The sequence below is a fragment of the Oncorhynchus tshawytscha genome, linkage group LG19, assembly GCF_018296145.1.
Source record: "Oncorhynchus tshawytscha isolate Ot180627B linkage group LG19, Otsh_v2.0, whole genome shotgun sequence".
NCBI lineage: Eukaryota > Metazoa > Chordata > Actinopteri > Salmoniformes > Salmonidae > Oncorhynchus > Oncorhynchus tshawytscha.
Genome location: NC_056447.1, coordinates 41118353 through 41133830, shown reverse-complemented (window position 1 = coordinate 41133830; position 15478 = coordinate 41118353). Strand labels below are relative to the sequence as shown.

Genomic DNA, 15478 nt, shown 5'->3' with positions numbered 1-15478 from the left:
ATGTGAGGGGGAGGGGAAGATTGAGTAAGTAAGGGAAATGTAATACACTAGGGAGACATTTTGAATAAAGACAGCTTCCAACACAAAATGAACTAGCATGGTATGACTGCATTTGAAGCTGTTCCCTATGAAGGGTTTGAGTCTGGGACATGCTGTAACTGTGTGAGAGCTTAATACCCTATGTAGCTGGTCAAAGAGTGAGGGGGTGTTTCTGTATTAAACTTGGCTGGTGGAAAGGTCGCTATCTGAACTTTGCCCTTGAGAACCCCCCCACCCCACACCTACCCTCTCTCTCCCAGTCTCTCTTGTTCTCTTCTGTCTGACACAGTCCTGTTCTTCAGACTACACTAACTGCTGTCCTTCAGGGCACAATGAAAACTGCTGTGTGTGTTCTGACGGGGCACTTCAGCCATGTTGTATTACATACCTTGTCGTCCGTTTAATATAACTGTCGCTAGGAAGTGACCAGACAAAAAAAGGTTGTCGGGGGCTAAAATGGTCAGACACCGAATGCAGTAATATTAAAGTTGTATTTTTATTTCGGTGTGTCTACCTCAAACTGCTCATGTGACTAGTATGACTAGTTTCTTTATGTTGCTCACCCAAATAGTGCTTGACACCTTAGTTACAGCACACAATTGTAAAGTTGCTTGCCAAATATGCTCAAACTGGGCAACTCAGTTAAAGCCCATATAATTTTACTGTTTGATGTTGGTAAGAATTTGCATAGAAACACAGGCACAAATCATATTTTGGAGTAGGGTTGCAAAATTCTGGTAACTTTCCCCAAATGTCCTGGTTTTCTAGAAATCCCGCTTGGAGTTTCCCGGAATCAGGATGAAATAAACTGGAAATCCGGAATACGCCAACCAGGATTTTTGGAAAACTGGGGAATTTAAGGAAAGTAATTTTGCAACCAAATTCGAGGGGTGGGGGTGCTGAGAGCATTCTGGTCTTAGTCGGGACACGTCAGGCTGCACAGCCCTCCGCCATGTTATGTCAGAGAAGCTTTTCTTCTGTTGTGTTGGAATGCTGCGTGCATCTCTTCGTCCTACAGTGACTGGCTGTGCGGCAGAGCAGAGGAAGCCCTGAAATAAACCTCATAAATCCTCTGAAAAATCACCGGAGGCCAGACTGGCCTACTTATAGCCTCCCAGAGCAGTGCCACCTCTGTCCCCTGGTAAAAACTAAACCCAGATCAGATCCCCCAGTGGAGGAAAGAGACGGTTACAATATCATCCCTGCGTCAGTCTTCTGTGGTGTTGCTGCTAATGGCTGAACCCAGGTCAGTGTCTACCACTGCTGTCTGATGCAACCTGCGTCACATACACTGACAGAGTAACACTACCTTTGGTGCGGGACACGGATGCCTGGTCTGAAGTACCTCTGTAAGATGATTCAGGGCCAAGCACAGTCCCGCTATCTGGATCCTTTTTATACATTTGAATGAAAACTACATTTAAAAGTTCTTATTCCTTTAGGTTAGAATTGCATTGTTGCTCTTCAGCAGTAGTGGATGAATTGGATGAGGGAGGAAATGGGGGAATCCTGACTGGGAGATCTTATGTCACTGACAATTGTCTCACCACTGGGTTTGGTCCTCATGGAGCCTGCACTTCTCTCTGCGACCATATTGGTTAATCCATTGATTAGTGAATGGTCGTTGTGTTACTGTGGGCCATTGTCACTCCAGGCAGTGAGGCACTCTTGTCAATCCCAGTCTGCAACTCATCATACGGCACCAATTGAGAGGTATTGTTTGGATGGGGCCCCTCTGTTTCAGCCAGACTCACTATTATGGCAATTTGATTTATGGCAACAGCTAGTCTTACTGTGATCTGACACTTAACAAAAAATATATTACAGACAAGACTTTTACAATTTTACATACATTTTAAAACATTAACATTGTAGTGTGTGCATATCTGTTACACATACTTGTCAGTACACACACGTATATCACATTGGGATAGGTCTTATTGGTGTTGCTTTATTTTTATTTTTTATTTATTTCACCTTTATTTAACCAGGTAGGCTAGTTGAGAACAAGTTCTCATTTGCAACTGTGACCTGGCCAAGATAAAGCATAGCAATTCAACACATACAACAACACAGAGTTCCACATGGAATAAACAAAACATAGTCAATAATACAGTACAACAAAAGAAAACAAAGTCTATATACAGTGAGTGCAAATGAGGTGTTAAGGAAATAAATAGGCCATGGTGGCGAAGTAATTACAATATAGGAATTAAACACTGGAATGGTAGATCGGCAGAAGATGAATGTGCCGGTTGAGATACTGGGGTGCAAAGGAGCAAAGTAAATAAATAAATACCAGTATGGGGATGAGGTCGGTAGATGGGCTGTTTACAGATGGGCTATGTACAGGTGCAGTGTTTAAGTGAAGTTCCAGTACTCATGTCTCTGTATAATAATGTGTTTCCTTGAATTTGTTCTGGACCTGGGGACTATGAAAAGATGGCAAGGTGGCATGTCTGGTGGGGTAAGTGTATGTGAGTGCTGTGTGTAAGTTGACTGTGCAAACATTTTGGAATTTCCAACACAACGTTTCTTATGAAAACAGGAAGTGCTAGTCAGTCTTTCCTCAATTCTTAGCCAAGAGAGACAGGCATACAGAGTATTTATATTAGCCCTCTGATTACAATGAAGAGCAAATGTGCTGCTCTTTTCTGGGCCAGCTGCAGCTTAGCTAAGTATTTCTCTGCAGCACTTGACCATATGACTGGACAATAATCAAGATGGGTTAAAACTAGAGCCTTCAGGACTTGTGTGGTGTCAAAAAAGCAGAGCATATCTTTATTTTGGACAGACCTCTCCCCATCTTTACAACAATTGAATCTATATGTTTTGACCATGACAGTTTACAATCTAAGGTAACACCAAGTAATTTAGTCTCCTCAACTTGTTCAACAACCAGATTCAGCTGAGGTCTAGAACTTAGGGAATGATTTGTACCAAATACAATGCACTTAGATTTAGAGATGTTCAGGACCAGTTTATTACTGACCATCCATTCCAAAACCGACTGCAATTCTTTAAGGGTTTCAGGGACTTCATTTGCTGATGCTTATGTGGTTGAATCATCAACATATATAGACACAGATGCTTTGTTTAATTCCAGTGGCAGCTCATTGGTAAAAAGAGTAGAGTGCCTAGAGAGCTTCATTGTGGTACACCACACTTTACATGTTTGATATTAGAGAAGCTTCCATTAATGATAGCTCTGAATCCACGATATGGCAGAAGTTGAAAAGCCATAACGCACGTTTTTTTCAACAACCGGTTATGGTCAATAATATCAAAGGCTGCACAGCTTCCACATTCTTCTTATCAATTTCTTTCAACCAATCAGCAGTCATTTGTGTCGGTGCAGTACATGGTGTCCTTCTCTATAAGCATGCTGAAAGTCTGTCAATTTGTTTAGAGAAATAGCATTGAATTTGGTCAAACACCATTTTTCCCCAACAGTTTGCAAAGAGCTGGGAACAAGCTGATAGGTCTGCTGTTAGAACCAGTAAAGGCCACATTACAACTCTTTGGTAGCGGAATGACTTTGGTTTCAGGCCTGTGGACAAAGACTTTCCTCTAGGCTCAGATTAAAGATATGACAGTTGGGAGTGGCAAAAGTCAGCTACCATCCTCAGTAGCTTTCCATCTAAGTTGTTAATGCCAGTAGGTTTGTCATTATTGATCGATAACAATAATGTTTCCACGTCTCCCACACTAACTTCACAAAATGTAAACTTAAAATGCTTTTCTTTATTTGTTTTTTTAATCCATGAGTATGATGGCTCACTGTTCATTGTCTGCATTTCCTGCCTAAGTTTGCCCACTTTGCCAATGAAGGAATCATTAAAATAATTGGCAACAGTTTTGGGATCAATAAGCCATCTGATTCGATGAAAGATGGAGTTAAATTGGTCTTTTTGCCCATAACTTCAATACTTTAAAATACATTTTTCCCATTTTTTTTAAATTTTAAATATAATTTCTCAGCTTCATAATACAGTTCATTTTTTTTGTTGAGTTTAGTCACATTTCTCAATTTACAGCCAGTCAGATGTGCAGCCAGTCTTATTAGCCACTCCTTTTGCACCATCTTTCAACAATAGTTTTTCAATTCTTTATCAATACATGGAGCCTTAACAGTCAGTTTCTTAACATGTGCATGTTTATCAATAATTGGAAGAAGCAATTTCATAAATTCATCAAGTACAGCATCTGGATGCTCATTAATCACATCAGACCGACAAATATTTTTTTACATCATCCACATAAGTCACAGTAAAATCTTTTGTATTTATTCTTATTTTAGGCCCAGCTTTTGGAACTTTGGATTTCTTGGATATAGCAACTATATTGTGATCACTGCATCCAATGGGTATGGATACAGCTTAACAACAAAGTTACAGTATTAGTAAAAATGTGAGCAGACCGTACCGCCCTCTGGAGTGCTTTGCGCGTGGTGCAGTTGCTGTTCCAGGCGGTTGTACAGCCCGACAGGATACCCACAATTGTGCATCTGTAAAAGTTTCTGAAGGTCTTAGAGGCCAAGCCAAATTTCTTAAGCCTCCTGATGTGCCTTCTTCACCACACTGTCTGTGTGGGTGGACCATTTCAGATCGTCAGTGATGTGTACACCGAGGAACTTGAAGCTTTCCACCTTCTCTACAGCAGTCTCATCGATGTCGATAGGGTTACAGTGAGAAGCTTCCTCTTGAGGGGACATCTTGATTTTAAAAAAAAGAGTCAATATTCAGGTCCCCAAGAAAGTAGACCTCTGTTTACATCACATACACTATCAAGAATTTCACACATTATTTAGATACGGACTGTTTGCACTATCCCTGTAATGCTTAGAGGAGATATTATGTCAAGTGTTATTGAAGTATGGTGTGTTTTTTTTTATTTTTATATATATGTTTTTTAAATGTAACCTTTATCTAACTAGGCAAGTTAAGAACAAATTCTTATTTACAATGACAGCCTACCAGGGAACACTGCTAACTGCCTTGTTCAGGGGCAGAATGACAGATTTTTACCTTATCCGCTCGAGGATTCGATCCAGAAACTTTCGGTTACTAGCCCAATGCTCTAACCACTAGGCTACTTGCAGGTTAACCAGTCAAATGTTTGGACACCTACTCATTCAAGGCGTTTTCTTTATTTTAACTATTTTCTACATTGTAGAATAACAAAAATATGAAATAACACGTATGGAATCCTGTAGTAATCAAAGAGTTAAACAAATCAAAATATATGAGATTCTTCAAAGTAGCCACACTTTGCCTTGATGACAGCTTTGCACACTCTTGGCATTCTCTCAACCAACATCACCAGGAATGCTTTTCCAACAGTCTTGAAGGAGTTCCCACATATGCTGAGCACTTGTTGGCTGCTTTTCCTTCACTCTGCAGTCCGACTCATCCCAAACCATCTCAATTGGGTATAGGTTGGGTGATTGGAGGCCAGGTCATCTGATGCAGCACTACATCACTATCCTTCTTGGTCAAAAAGCCCGTACACAGCCTGGAGGTGTGTTGGGTCATTGTCCTGTTGAAAACAAATGATAGTCCCACTAAGCCTAAACCAGATGGAATGGCCTATCACTGCAGAAGGCCTTGGTTGCCATGCTGGTTAAGAGTGCCTTGAATTCTAAATAAATCACTGACAGTGTCACCAGCAACTATTTTTGTTTTTAAAAAGATCCTTCACCTGTGAGACACCACTGTCCTCACCGCGACTCCCGCCTGCTTTGGTCATTGTCATGGTAGCAACGTACGTTACGCTGTTACTCCTCATAGTTCCAGACAGGGCAGGTCACTGCAAAATTGGAAACAACAAATGGCAGGGATCTAGACAGCCAGCCTCAAGCCCGTGGCAATCTACTGTCCCAGCTACAATGCCTAACTGCGTCGCAGGCTGCATTCAAGCCCTCAAGAAAACGCAGCTATACTAGCTGCTATGCCAAACAGCTCCTCAGACCCGGCTTTGGTCGGCAGGATCACTGGATAGGTGGTAGCGATCCCAGCAACTGATACCAACCGCATCGCGGGATCCAAATTCAAAAGGTAGTTGGCTATTAACTAAACTTTTTCAATAGACTCAAAACTTTCCAAAACAACAAACCGAGCTCTCCCTCGTTCCGCGTTCAACAGGAAGTGATGTGTGTGTGCAATATGTTCAAGATGATCGCATTTACCTCAGTATAGGTCATGGAAAGTGCAGGTGTTCTTTTTTTTTATAGGTCAGCTTCTGTATTTCAGAAACTACTGAGTAGACTGAGGAAGGTTAGACGAACATTAGAACTGTAACACTACTACAGTACGTGTTCTACGTACAGACTTTCAATGTGACAATCTAAATGCATCAGATTTCTGTAAATGTCTTTCTCTTGTCAGGAAGGACTTTTTCATTTGGTAATGGAGAGGTGATGAATGGTAATGTCATTAACTGGCTCAATCCCTCAGGCAGCTCTGGGCTGGCTGGCTCAGCATGGAGCCTGATGTCAGTGTGAACCCTTCAGTGTTTGACTACCAGGAACGTCTCTGTTAATGTTTCATAACCTAATAATGTAAAGTCTGCTTATCTGCAGAACACCCAGTCCAGTGTCCATGGACATATTGGAAAATCTGTACAGGCCAGTGCATACATTTATGCAAAGCGGTAACTTTGGATAAGAGGACAAAAAACAATTATTCTTTCACTATTTTTATGGCGCTAAAAAGACAAATGAAGCAAAGTCAGCCAGCCTGTGACATGACTTGAGTTCCCAGTTCTAGTATTTGTATTGGCAAAAAGCTGTGTCATGTTGACCTCTACAGACAATGTTGGGTGGCAGCAAGTCACATGTGACTGAGACTCTGCAGGGAGACGAGGAGATGTGTGTTTTACACTAGTGTACGAGCTTGGTCCAAGAAATGCATGATTCCCTTTCTGAAGGATCTCATCTCTACCTGACACTGTTAGAGGTATTTATCGAACCAGGGTCTGTAGTGACGCCTCTAGCACTGAGATGCAGTGTCTTAGACCGCTACGCCACTCGGGAGCCCAGTGGGTTTAACAGTGGGTGTGGTCGTATCACTTACCTCTTGGTTTGTTCAGGGGTTTTAACACAGCATTCTTTAGTGCATAATGGGAACTACCTAGAGGGAAGGGTTGCTAAATAGCTGTTCTACCTTTTCCACCCTTTTCCTGTGAGGAGGGGAGGCCTGCCTTTCCCTCAGAGGAATGTGGGTGTGTCTGTGTTTGTCCTGCGGTGAGGGTGAAGAGCTGTATAACACGCCTGACAACAGATCACAACACCTCAAAGCTCTACAGCTACGGTCTTAGTTTCAACGTGACGGGTGCAGGTTATTGGGAAGTTCTGGTCTCTACAGGATAAATTGGTGTTTTCGGTTTTCACACAGGGAGTGAAGGTGAGAACTACAGGTTTGGACAGTTTGGTGTTTTTGTATTTTTCTATGAAGTAGCCTAAATATTTAGATTAGAAATATCTATTTCAGTGTTATCTGCTGATGCTCTGTTCTTGTGAGTTGCAGAAATCACTGTTCACTTTTGGTCATGCACTTAGTCTTATGACAACGTTTCAAGGTGTTTTAGCTGCTAGCTTCTGAAGGTGATCTACTTAGCCTGATGCTGGAGATGGCTTTTATTAGTGCTTTACCATATGTTATTTTGAGAAAATAGATATAGAATGAAAAGTTGTATGGCTTCAGTAACTCCAGTGAGGGTCTACTACTGATTATAACCTAAGATGCATATTGACTTGACTCGAGCATATAACCAAAGGATGTTACTCCCAACAGATCGAGACCTTTCCCCTTGGTTCTCACACAACATGGCTGCTTTATCAAACCACTGCAACCTCTACCCAGAGAGGAGGGTTTTTAGAAAATGTATTTAAACCACTGTCCCACACGCAAATCAGCTTATTGCCAGCCAGAGTAAATGCTACAAAGGGCTGGCGTTCGTTTTAATCCCCTGCCTGGCCTCCGGGGATGCAGCCTGGCCTCTCTGAGAGAATGTCCTTGTAAGGAGAACATAACCTTTAGTGACGCCGTAGGCCCATAGGGTAAACAACTGTATTTTACATGGATACAGTAGGGGCCCCATTTAGTTAGGAAAATGGGCTGTGAGTCCGACGCAAATAAGTAGTCATTTGCAAGCCTGTTTGAATGGAAGAGGAGTCAACCAGAGCAGTTATGTAGCCTACCTGAATGAACCGTAAAAGTTTAACCTTTTATTTTCATGGGGGAGATGCAATATAGGCTGTGTCAGCAAGTGCTGTCAGGTCCAGGGCTACCTGCTGCCCCTACTGAAGGAGTTCAGTCTGATCCCTGAGGCAGCCATTTTCACACCATCTGACATGTGATGTAGCCAGCCACCCTAACCCAGCCCAACCTGATCCTAGCCACTTCTGCTGTGCTAGCTGCAGCTATGGAAGATCCAACTGTTCTGCCCTGATCTCTGGATCTGAGCGTGGATTACATGTGAACAGGGATCCAAGTAAGCCCTGGCGGATTACAGATTTGAAATATTAATCTCTTTGCATCTGCTTGCTCAGATCTGAGGGCAGATATGACTGGGATTAAAGGATGGGAGGCTTGGAGAGACACTAGAGGGGAACGCATGGATTAATACTAGGAAACTCTTACAGAAAGCGTTTTAAAGTAGAAGTTTGCAGTCTGGTGTACTGTTGTGTGAATGCCAAGGATGTGCCATAGTTCCCTAACCTCAAGTTCTCCTATATGGGATCCTATGGGGCTGTAGGAATGAGGGAGCATAATTTTGTTGAAAGGGGAGATGGGAATAGGGGCACTGAGACACAGACACCGTTCAGGGATGTTTTTAGCCTGCAGGAGTCGGGGTGTTTTATTTAGTTGCAGTTGGAGTAGACATCCCTGTTAGTGGAGTAGTAGGCATTCATACCCTTTATCGTGACTTTACTTTCATTAATCTGGTGACTTATTTATTTAATCCACTATGTTAAATTGTTACCCAATTGATTTAAAAAATAAAAAATAAACATGTATTAATTATGGAACAATTCACTCATTAGGATTTGGGGCATCACTGAAGAAGTTGTTTAGAGTTACCATCTCCTGAATTAAACTCTAAGGTCTTATGTATTTAATCAATAAACAGTCATCTTATTAATCATTACCTCTTATCAAATACTCATTCTGAACGATCGTAACCTTGGATCTGCAAAAATGTATTTGTGTGAAATGCCTTCGTTCGTCATTTATCTTGGTCTGAACCAAGCCTTCTCAGAAAGTTGTTGGCCTTCCAGCTGTATGGCTTTAATTGTCCAAAAGGGGTCTCCCCTTTCCCGTCTAATGTTGTTCACTCTGGAAGATAACATGCCTTGTCAACGGTTCCCATTCGGTGATGAGCATAGTAGGATAGTCTCAATTAGATTCGCTTTTCTCGACATCTGACTTAAGACGGCTAATCAGCTGTACCAGTGATGGTCTGAAGTGAGCTTCTCGCCTCTTCCTCGTGTTGGTATTTCAGGATTCGGACCACGATGGACATGAGCTGCAGCTCTTCGTCTCTCTGGTCTAAAAGAAGGTGAGTTTATTTCTTCACCTCGTGTTGAGGTTCAGAGTTTCAACCATTTAAAACATATCGTTCTCGCCTCACATTTCCTGGTCTAAAGTTTGATTCCTCTTCCAGGCCTTTATACACTCTTGGTCAAAAGGGGCGTTCTGTCATGCTGACAAGTTCTCTGACCTCACTCGGGGCGTGGCTACTTAATGTGCAAAGGATATCAAAAACTATCTCATTAGAAAACTAAAATCACACGTCTTCATCACTTTTCATTTTGTATTCACAACATATTGGATGAAAACTTGACAGATAAAGTGGGTATCCTTTCCAAGTTACAGTATTTGGTCCACACAGTTTAATAACATCACAAAATGAAAAACAATATGACATTTGTTTTCTACATCTCCCCACTGACCATTTCCCACATCGTTACGTTAGAAATATTGTTCTATTATTCACTTTTTGGGCGTTTAGACTTTTGGGCGGACAAAAGTGTCTGTGAACAATGTCATTCCTTTGCTTCAGGCCTGGGCAATTCCAGTCCTCGGGGGCCTGATTGGTGTCGCACTTTCCCTCCCATCCCTAGCAAACTCACCTGATTTAAACTAATTGCATTTTTAACTGAAGATCATAATTTTAGTTTAGGTTTGTTAGCTGGGGCAAAAGTGTGACACCAATCAGGCCCCCGAGGGCTGGAGGTTCCCAGGCCTGCGTTTGGTTGATACTAAAGATCAAGAGGGAGTGTCTGTCTCTACACGACCGGGTCCAGCACCCCCAAACCCGTCTGATCTGATGCATTCTGATCCTCACAGGACAGCCATGACACCTTTTTAATATCCAGATTCACTCAACAGCCATATGAGTGTCAGATTACATAATGTTAGGCTTTTGACCCTGTTAGTTCTCATCCATACCACTAGGTGGCATGAACCATAGAGTTGTTGTGACAAGTATGTGTTTGTATGCACATCAATGATGTGTATAAACCTTGGATGACTGACAGGGGGTGCTGTATTGAAGTGACCACACAGCCATTTTGGTACTCCTGCATTTGTAAAATATATTTCAGAAGCTATAGACATTTAACATCATGAGTTTTTAGAAGGTATATTCTATTACAGTCACCTTAATGCATACTTATAAATTATATGTGAACTGAACATAAAAATATATACAGTAGTTGTCAAAGTTTGGGGACACATAAATCCTGGAATGAGTTTCTTTATTTTTACTATATTATATTCTATAGTAGAATAACAGTGAAGATGTCAAAACTATGAAATAACACATATGGAATAATGTAGTAACCAAAAAAGTGTTAAACAGATCAAAATATTTTATATTTGAGATTCTTCAAAGTAGCCATCCTTTGTCTTGATGACAGCTTTGCACACTTGGCATTCTCTCAACCAGCTTCACCTGGAATGCTTTTCCAACAGTCTTGAAGAAGTTCCCACATATGCTGAGCACTTGTTGGCTGCTTTTCCTTCACTCTGCTATCCAACTCATCCCAAACCATCTCAATTGGGTATAGGTCGGGTGATTGTGGAGGCCAGGTCATCTGATGCAGCACTCAATCACCCTCCTTCTTGGTCAAATAGCCCTTACACAGCCTGGAGGTGTGTTGCGTTATTGTCCTGTTGAAAACAAATGATAGTCCCACTAAGCGCAAACCAGATGTGATGGTGTATCGCTGCAGAATGCTCATCAGACCAAAGGACAGATTTCCACCGGTCTAATGTCCATTTGTTCATGTTGTTGGCCCAAGCAAGTCTCTTCTGCTTATTGGTGTCCTTTAGTAGTGGTTTCTTTGCTGCAATTCAATCATGAAGGCCTGATTCACACAGTCTTCTCTGAACAGTTGATGTTGACGTGTCTGTTAAATACCTTATCCTCTGCAGCAGAGGTAACTCGGGGTCTTCCTTTCCTGTGGCGGTCTTCATGAGAGCCAGTTTCATAGTGCTTGATGGGTTTTTGCGACTGCCCTTGAAGAAACATTCAAATTTCTTGACATGTTCCGGATTGACTGACCTCCGTGTCTTAAAGTAATGATGGACTGTCATTTCTCCTTGCTTATTTGAGCTGTTCTTGCCATAATATGGACTTAACCTTATTTGGTAAAAGACCATCTTCTGTATACCCCTCACCCTACCTTGTCACAACACATCTGATTTAGCTCAAACTCATTGAGGAAAGAAATCCCACAAACAGATGTTTAACAAGGCACTACTGTTAATTGAAATGCATTCCAGGTGACTACCTCATGAAGTTGGTTGAGAGAATGCAAAGCGTGTGCAAAACTGTCATCAAGGCAAAGGGTGGCTACTTTGAAGAATCTCAAATATAAAATATATTTTGATTTGTTTAACACTTTTGCTTGCTACATGATTCCATATGTGTTACTTAATAGTTTTGATGTCTTCACTTTTATTCTACAATGTAGAAAATAGGAAAAATAAAGAAAAACCATGAGTAGGTGTGTCCAAACTTTTGACTGGTTATTTATTTAAAGGGAGTACTAACTGAACCATACATAGCATCAGCGGTCCAAGGGTTTCTTTTTTAAAATATATCTACACACAAGCTTGGTTTGATTGTCTTCAAGCTTGTTCCCATTGCCCTATAGTCAGTCACCCAAGAACAGCTATGGACCTGCACCTCTCTGAGACCTTTTTAGAAGTCTGTTTCACCACTGTCAGAATTATTTATGCCACAGTGAAAAATAGATGCAGCTGCTCTTGAGGTTTTACACTAGTCGATCACTCCCATGGGCTTTGGCCCTTTGTCAGTGGTGTATGTTTGACGTATGTAACTTGTCATGGGTGTGTATTTTATTTATGGGAGTTGTATTCATCAAGGGGAGGGTAACACTCTCTACCTCTTCACAAAGCAGTTGACAAGAAACCACAGAAATGTACAAGAAGTGTTGTGATATCCTCTGTGTCTTCCTGAGAATGATCAGCAGGAAGTCCAACACAGCAGGTCTTTGGTAATTACGATAATGCAGTTTGGCTACTTCTGTAGTTTCAAGAGAACTGTACTGTAGCCTCCGATGAGCTGATGTTGGGGTTTCAGCTGGTGACGGATGTTTCTCAGATGTGCGTCACACATTTTTGTAATGTTGCTTGGAAATTTACAACAAATTGTAGAATTTTTATTCACACTTTATTTTTTAAATAGTGGGCTATGTAGTGCCACTGGCATAAGTGTTTTACTAATTGAAATGTAATATGCTTATTATAACCTATTAGCCATTTTCACTTTTAATAAAGCACTAACTTGTAATTGTTTGGTTCCACACTGACCTCTCTCCTCTCTTTAGGGTACATTGTTTAGCCTGGAGGAAGAGGAGGAGCAGGGCGTGATCATAGCCGAGGACAGCAACGACATCTACATCCTGTCTGGAGAACAGCTTCCTGGCCAGCTCAGTCCCCCCGCGTCGCTGCTGGGCACCGGAGACAGCAGTGGGCCGGGCAGCTGGCAGACAGAGAGCTTACCCGTGTCTCTGGCAGGCAACGATTCCTGGGCACAGGTGAGCATGATGGACCACCCCGAAGATGTCAAGAGTCTGGACAGCAACGAGGGCACCCTGGCTGAGGAGCGCAGTGAGAACAACTCCTCCAACTCTGACATTGTGCACGTGGAGCGAGAGGACGCAGAGGAGGGTGAGGGCGGGGCCGAGTTGCAGGAGAGCATGCTGAGTGTGCTGGGGACGGAGAGCGAGCTGGCTGAGCTGAGGGCGGAGTTTAGGGATGACACCCCGCTTCCTGTCCCAGCAGCCCCAGAGCCGGTGGTGGTATATCTGGAGGAGCCGGTCATCATAGAGACGCCTGCTCCCCTGTCGGCGGTTCTGTCAGAGCTGCATTCGTCTGTCCCCGTGTCAGAGCCCGAGCCCTCTGCTCCAGACCCTATGATTGAGCCTGAGCCTGCCCCTGTTGTGGAGGCAGCACCACCATCCCCCGCCAAGGCACCCTCTACTCCCCCATCAGCAAAGCCAGCTCTAGAACCAGAGCCTGTTCCAGAGCCAGTCGCAGCACCGCCAGAGCCAGAGGAGCCCCAGCCTGAATCTCAGTCAGAGACTGTGCTGGAGCCGGCTGCAGCGCCCCTCCTGGAGGCACTCCCAGCTCCTGTGGCCCCAGCCGAGGAGCCCCCGGTGCAGACGGAACCAGAACCCAAGTCAGAGATCCCAGTGCTGCTGTATGGTGGAGCTGCTCTGGTGGCCCTAGCTGCTGTGGTGACCTGGGGAGTCATGACCCACCGGAAGAAGTAGCCTAGCAGTGCTCCTGAACCGGGTTGCAGACCTCACCTCCTCCCTGGTCCCTGCTGCTAGCAGTGCTCCTGAACCGGGTTGCAGACCTCACCTCCTCCCTGGTCCCTGCTGCTAATCTGGGCTGCTGGGCCTGCCACTACCAGGTGGACACACCATGTGAACAATTACTTATTTTCCTTATCTCCATTTTTGTTTTCCCCCATTCTCCTCTCTGCTCTGGCAATTTGATATGTTTTTCTTCAGTTGCTGCCTCCAACCCATCACGTCTCAAACTGGAAAGGACAATTGTATAATTTTCTAGCGGTTTCTATGTTTTCCGGGTGCTTGGTTGTTCGATGCCATGCGGATGTACGTCACAGACACACCCTGTTTCTATGTTACTTTCTCGGCTGGAGCTCTGGGTACCTCTTTGTCCTCAGAGCCTAGTGGGTGTAGCGCAGAAGTCAGAATTCCCTGTTCTATTGCAGGGAAAAGGGAAGCTATTTCAATATTTTCACATACAAAAATGTAAATTCTGATTACATTATGTCCTCTGAAAAGCAAACCTGTCTTCAAGGATTAGATGAGCATGTTTGTTTTTTATGGCAATTAACTAATCATGATTAGACTTTTGATTTGTTTTTAGAATTCACTGTACTGAAGACACTACTGTGTATCTATAAAAGCACTTGATAGGCACTTGATAGGGATTAATAATATCGCACTTGATAGAGATTAATAATTTCGCACTTGATAGGGATTAATAATATTGCACTTAAATGGAAAGTAGATACACATGACCAAAAGTATGTGGACACATGCTTGTCAAACATCTCATTCCAAACTCAAGGGCATTAATATGGAGTTGGTCCCCTCTTCGCTGCTATAACAGCCTCTACTCTTCTGGAAAGGCTTTCCACTAGATGTTGGAACATTGCTGCGAGGATATGCTTCCATTCAGTCACGAGCATTTGTGAGGTCAGACACTGCTGTTGGGCGATTAGGCCTGGCTCCCAGTCAGCGTTCCAATACATCCCAAAGGTGTTCGATGGGATTGAGTTCAGGGCTCTGTGCAAGCCAGTCAAGTTTTTCCACACTGATCTCGACAAACCATTTCTGTTTGGACCTTGCTTTGTGCATGGGGGCATTGTCATGCTGAGACAGGAAAGGGCCTTCCTGAAACTGTTGCCACAAAGTTGGAAACACAGAATCGTCTAGAATGTCATTGTATGCTGTAGCATTAAGATTTCCCTTCACTGGAACTAAGGGGCCTAGCCCAAACCATGAAATACAGCCCCAGATCATTATTCCTCTTCCACCTAACTTTACAGTTGGCACTATGCATTGGGGCAGGTAGTGTTCTCCTGCCATCAACCAAACACAGATTTGTCTGTCGGGACTGCCAGATGATGAACCGTGATTCATCGCTCGTGTCCAATGGCAGCGAGCTTTACACCACTCCAGCCGATGCTTAGCATTGCAACGGATGTGCCCAAATCCACTAATTTGAAGGGGTGTCCACATGGTGTATGTTTATCTACTTCTTTCCAGTCACATCACCTAAGTGTTATTTTGTTAAGTTTTTGGAAATTGAGGGATTCCACTTTAAGATGTGAATAGGATGCCATAACTCAATTCATTTTTCACTAA

General features: G+C 43.0%; 1 protein-coding gene across 1 annotated transcript in view; it reads left to right on the top strand.

Annotated features, from left to right (window-relative positions):
- The window catches only part of bcl2l13 (BCL2 like 13), a 39730-nt gene extending 24793 nt beyond the window's left edge, over positions 1-14937 (top strand). The window contains exon 7 of the mRNA XM_024379891.2: positions 12902-14937. Within this exon, the coding sequence (XP_024235659.1) occupies positions 12902-13849 (948 nt within the window). The 3' untranslated portion in view covers positions 13850-14937. The remainder of the gene's footprint in view (positions 1-12901) is intronic.
- The last annotated feature ends 541 nt before the right edge of the window (positions 14938-15478 follow it).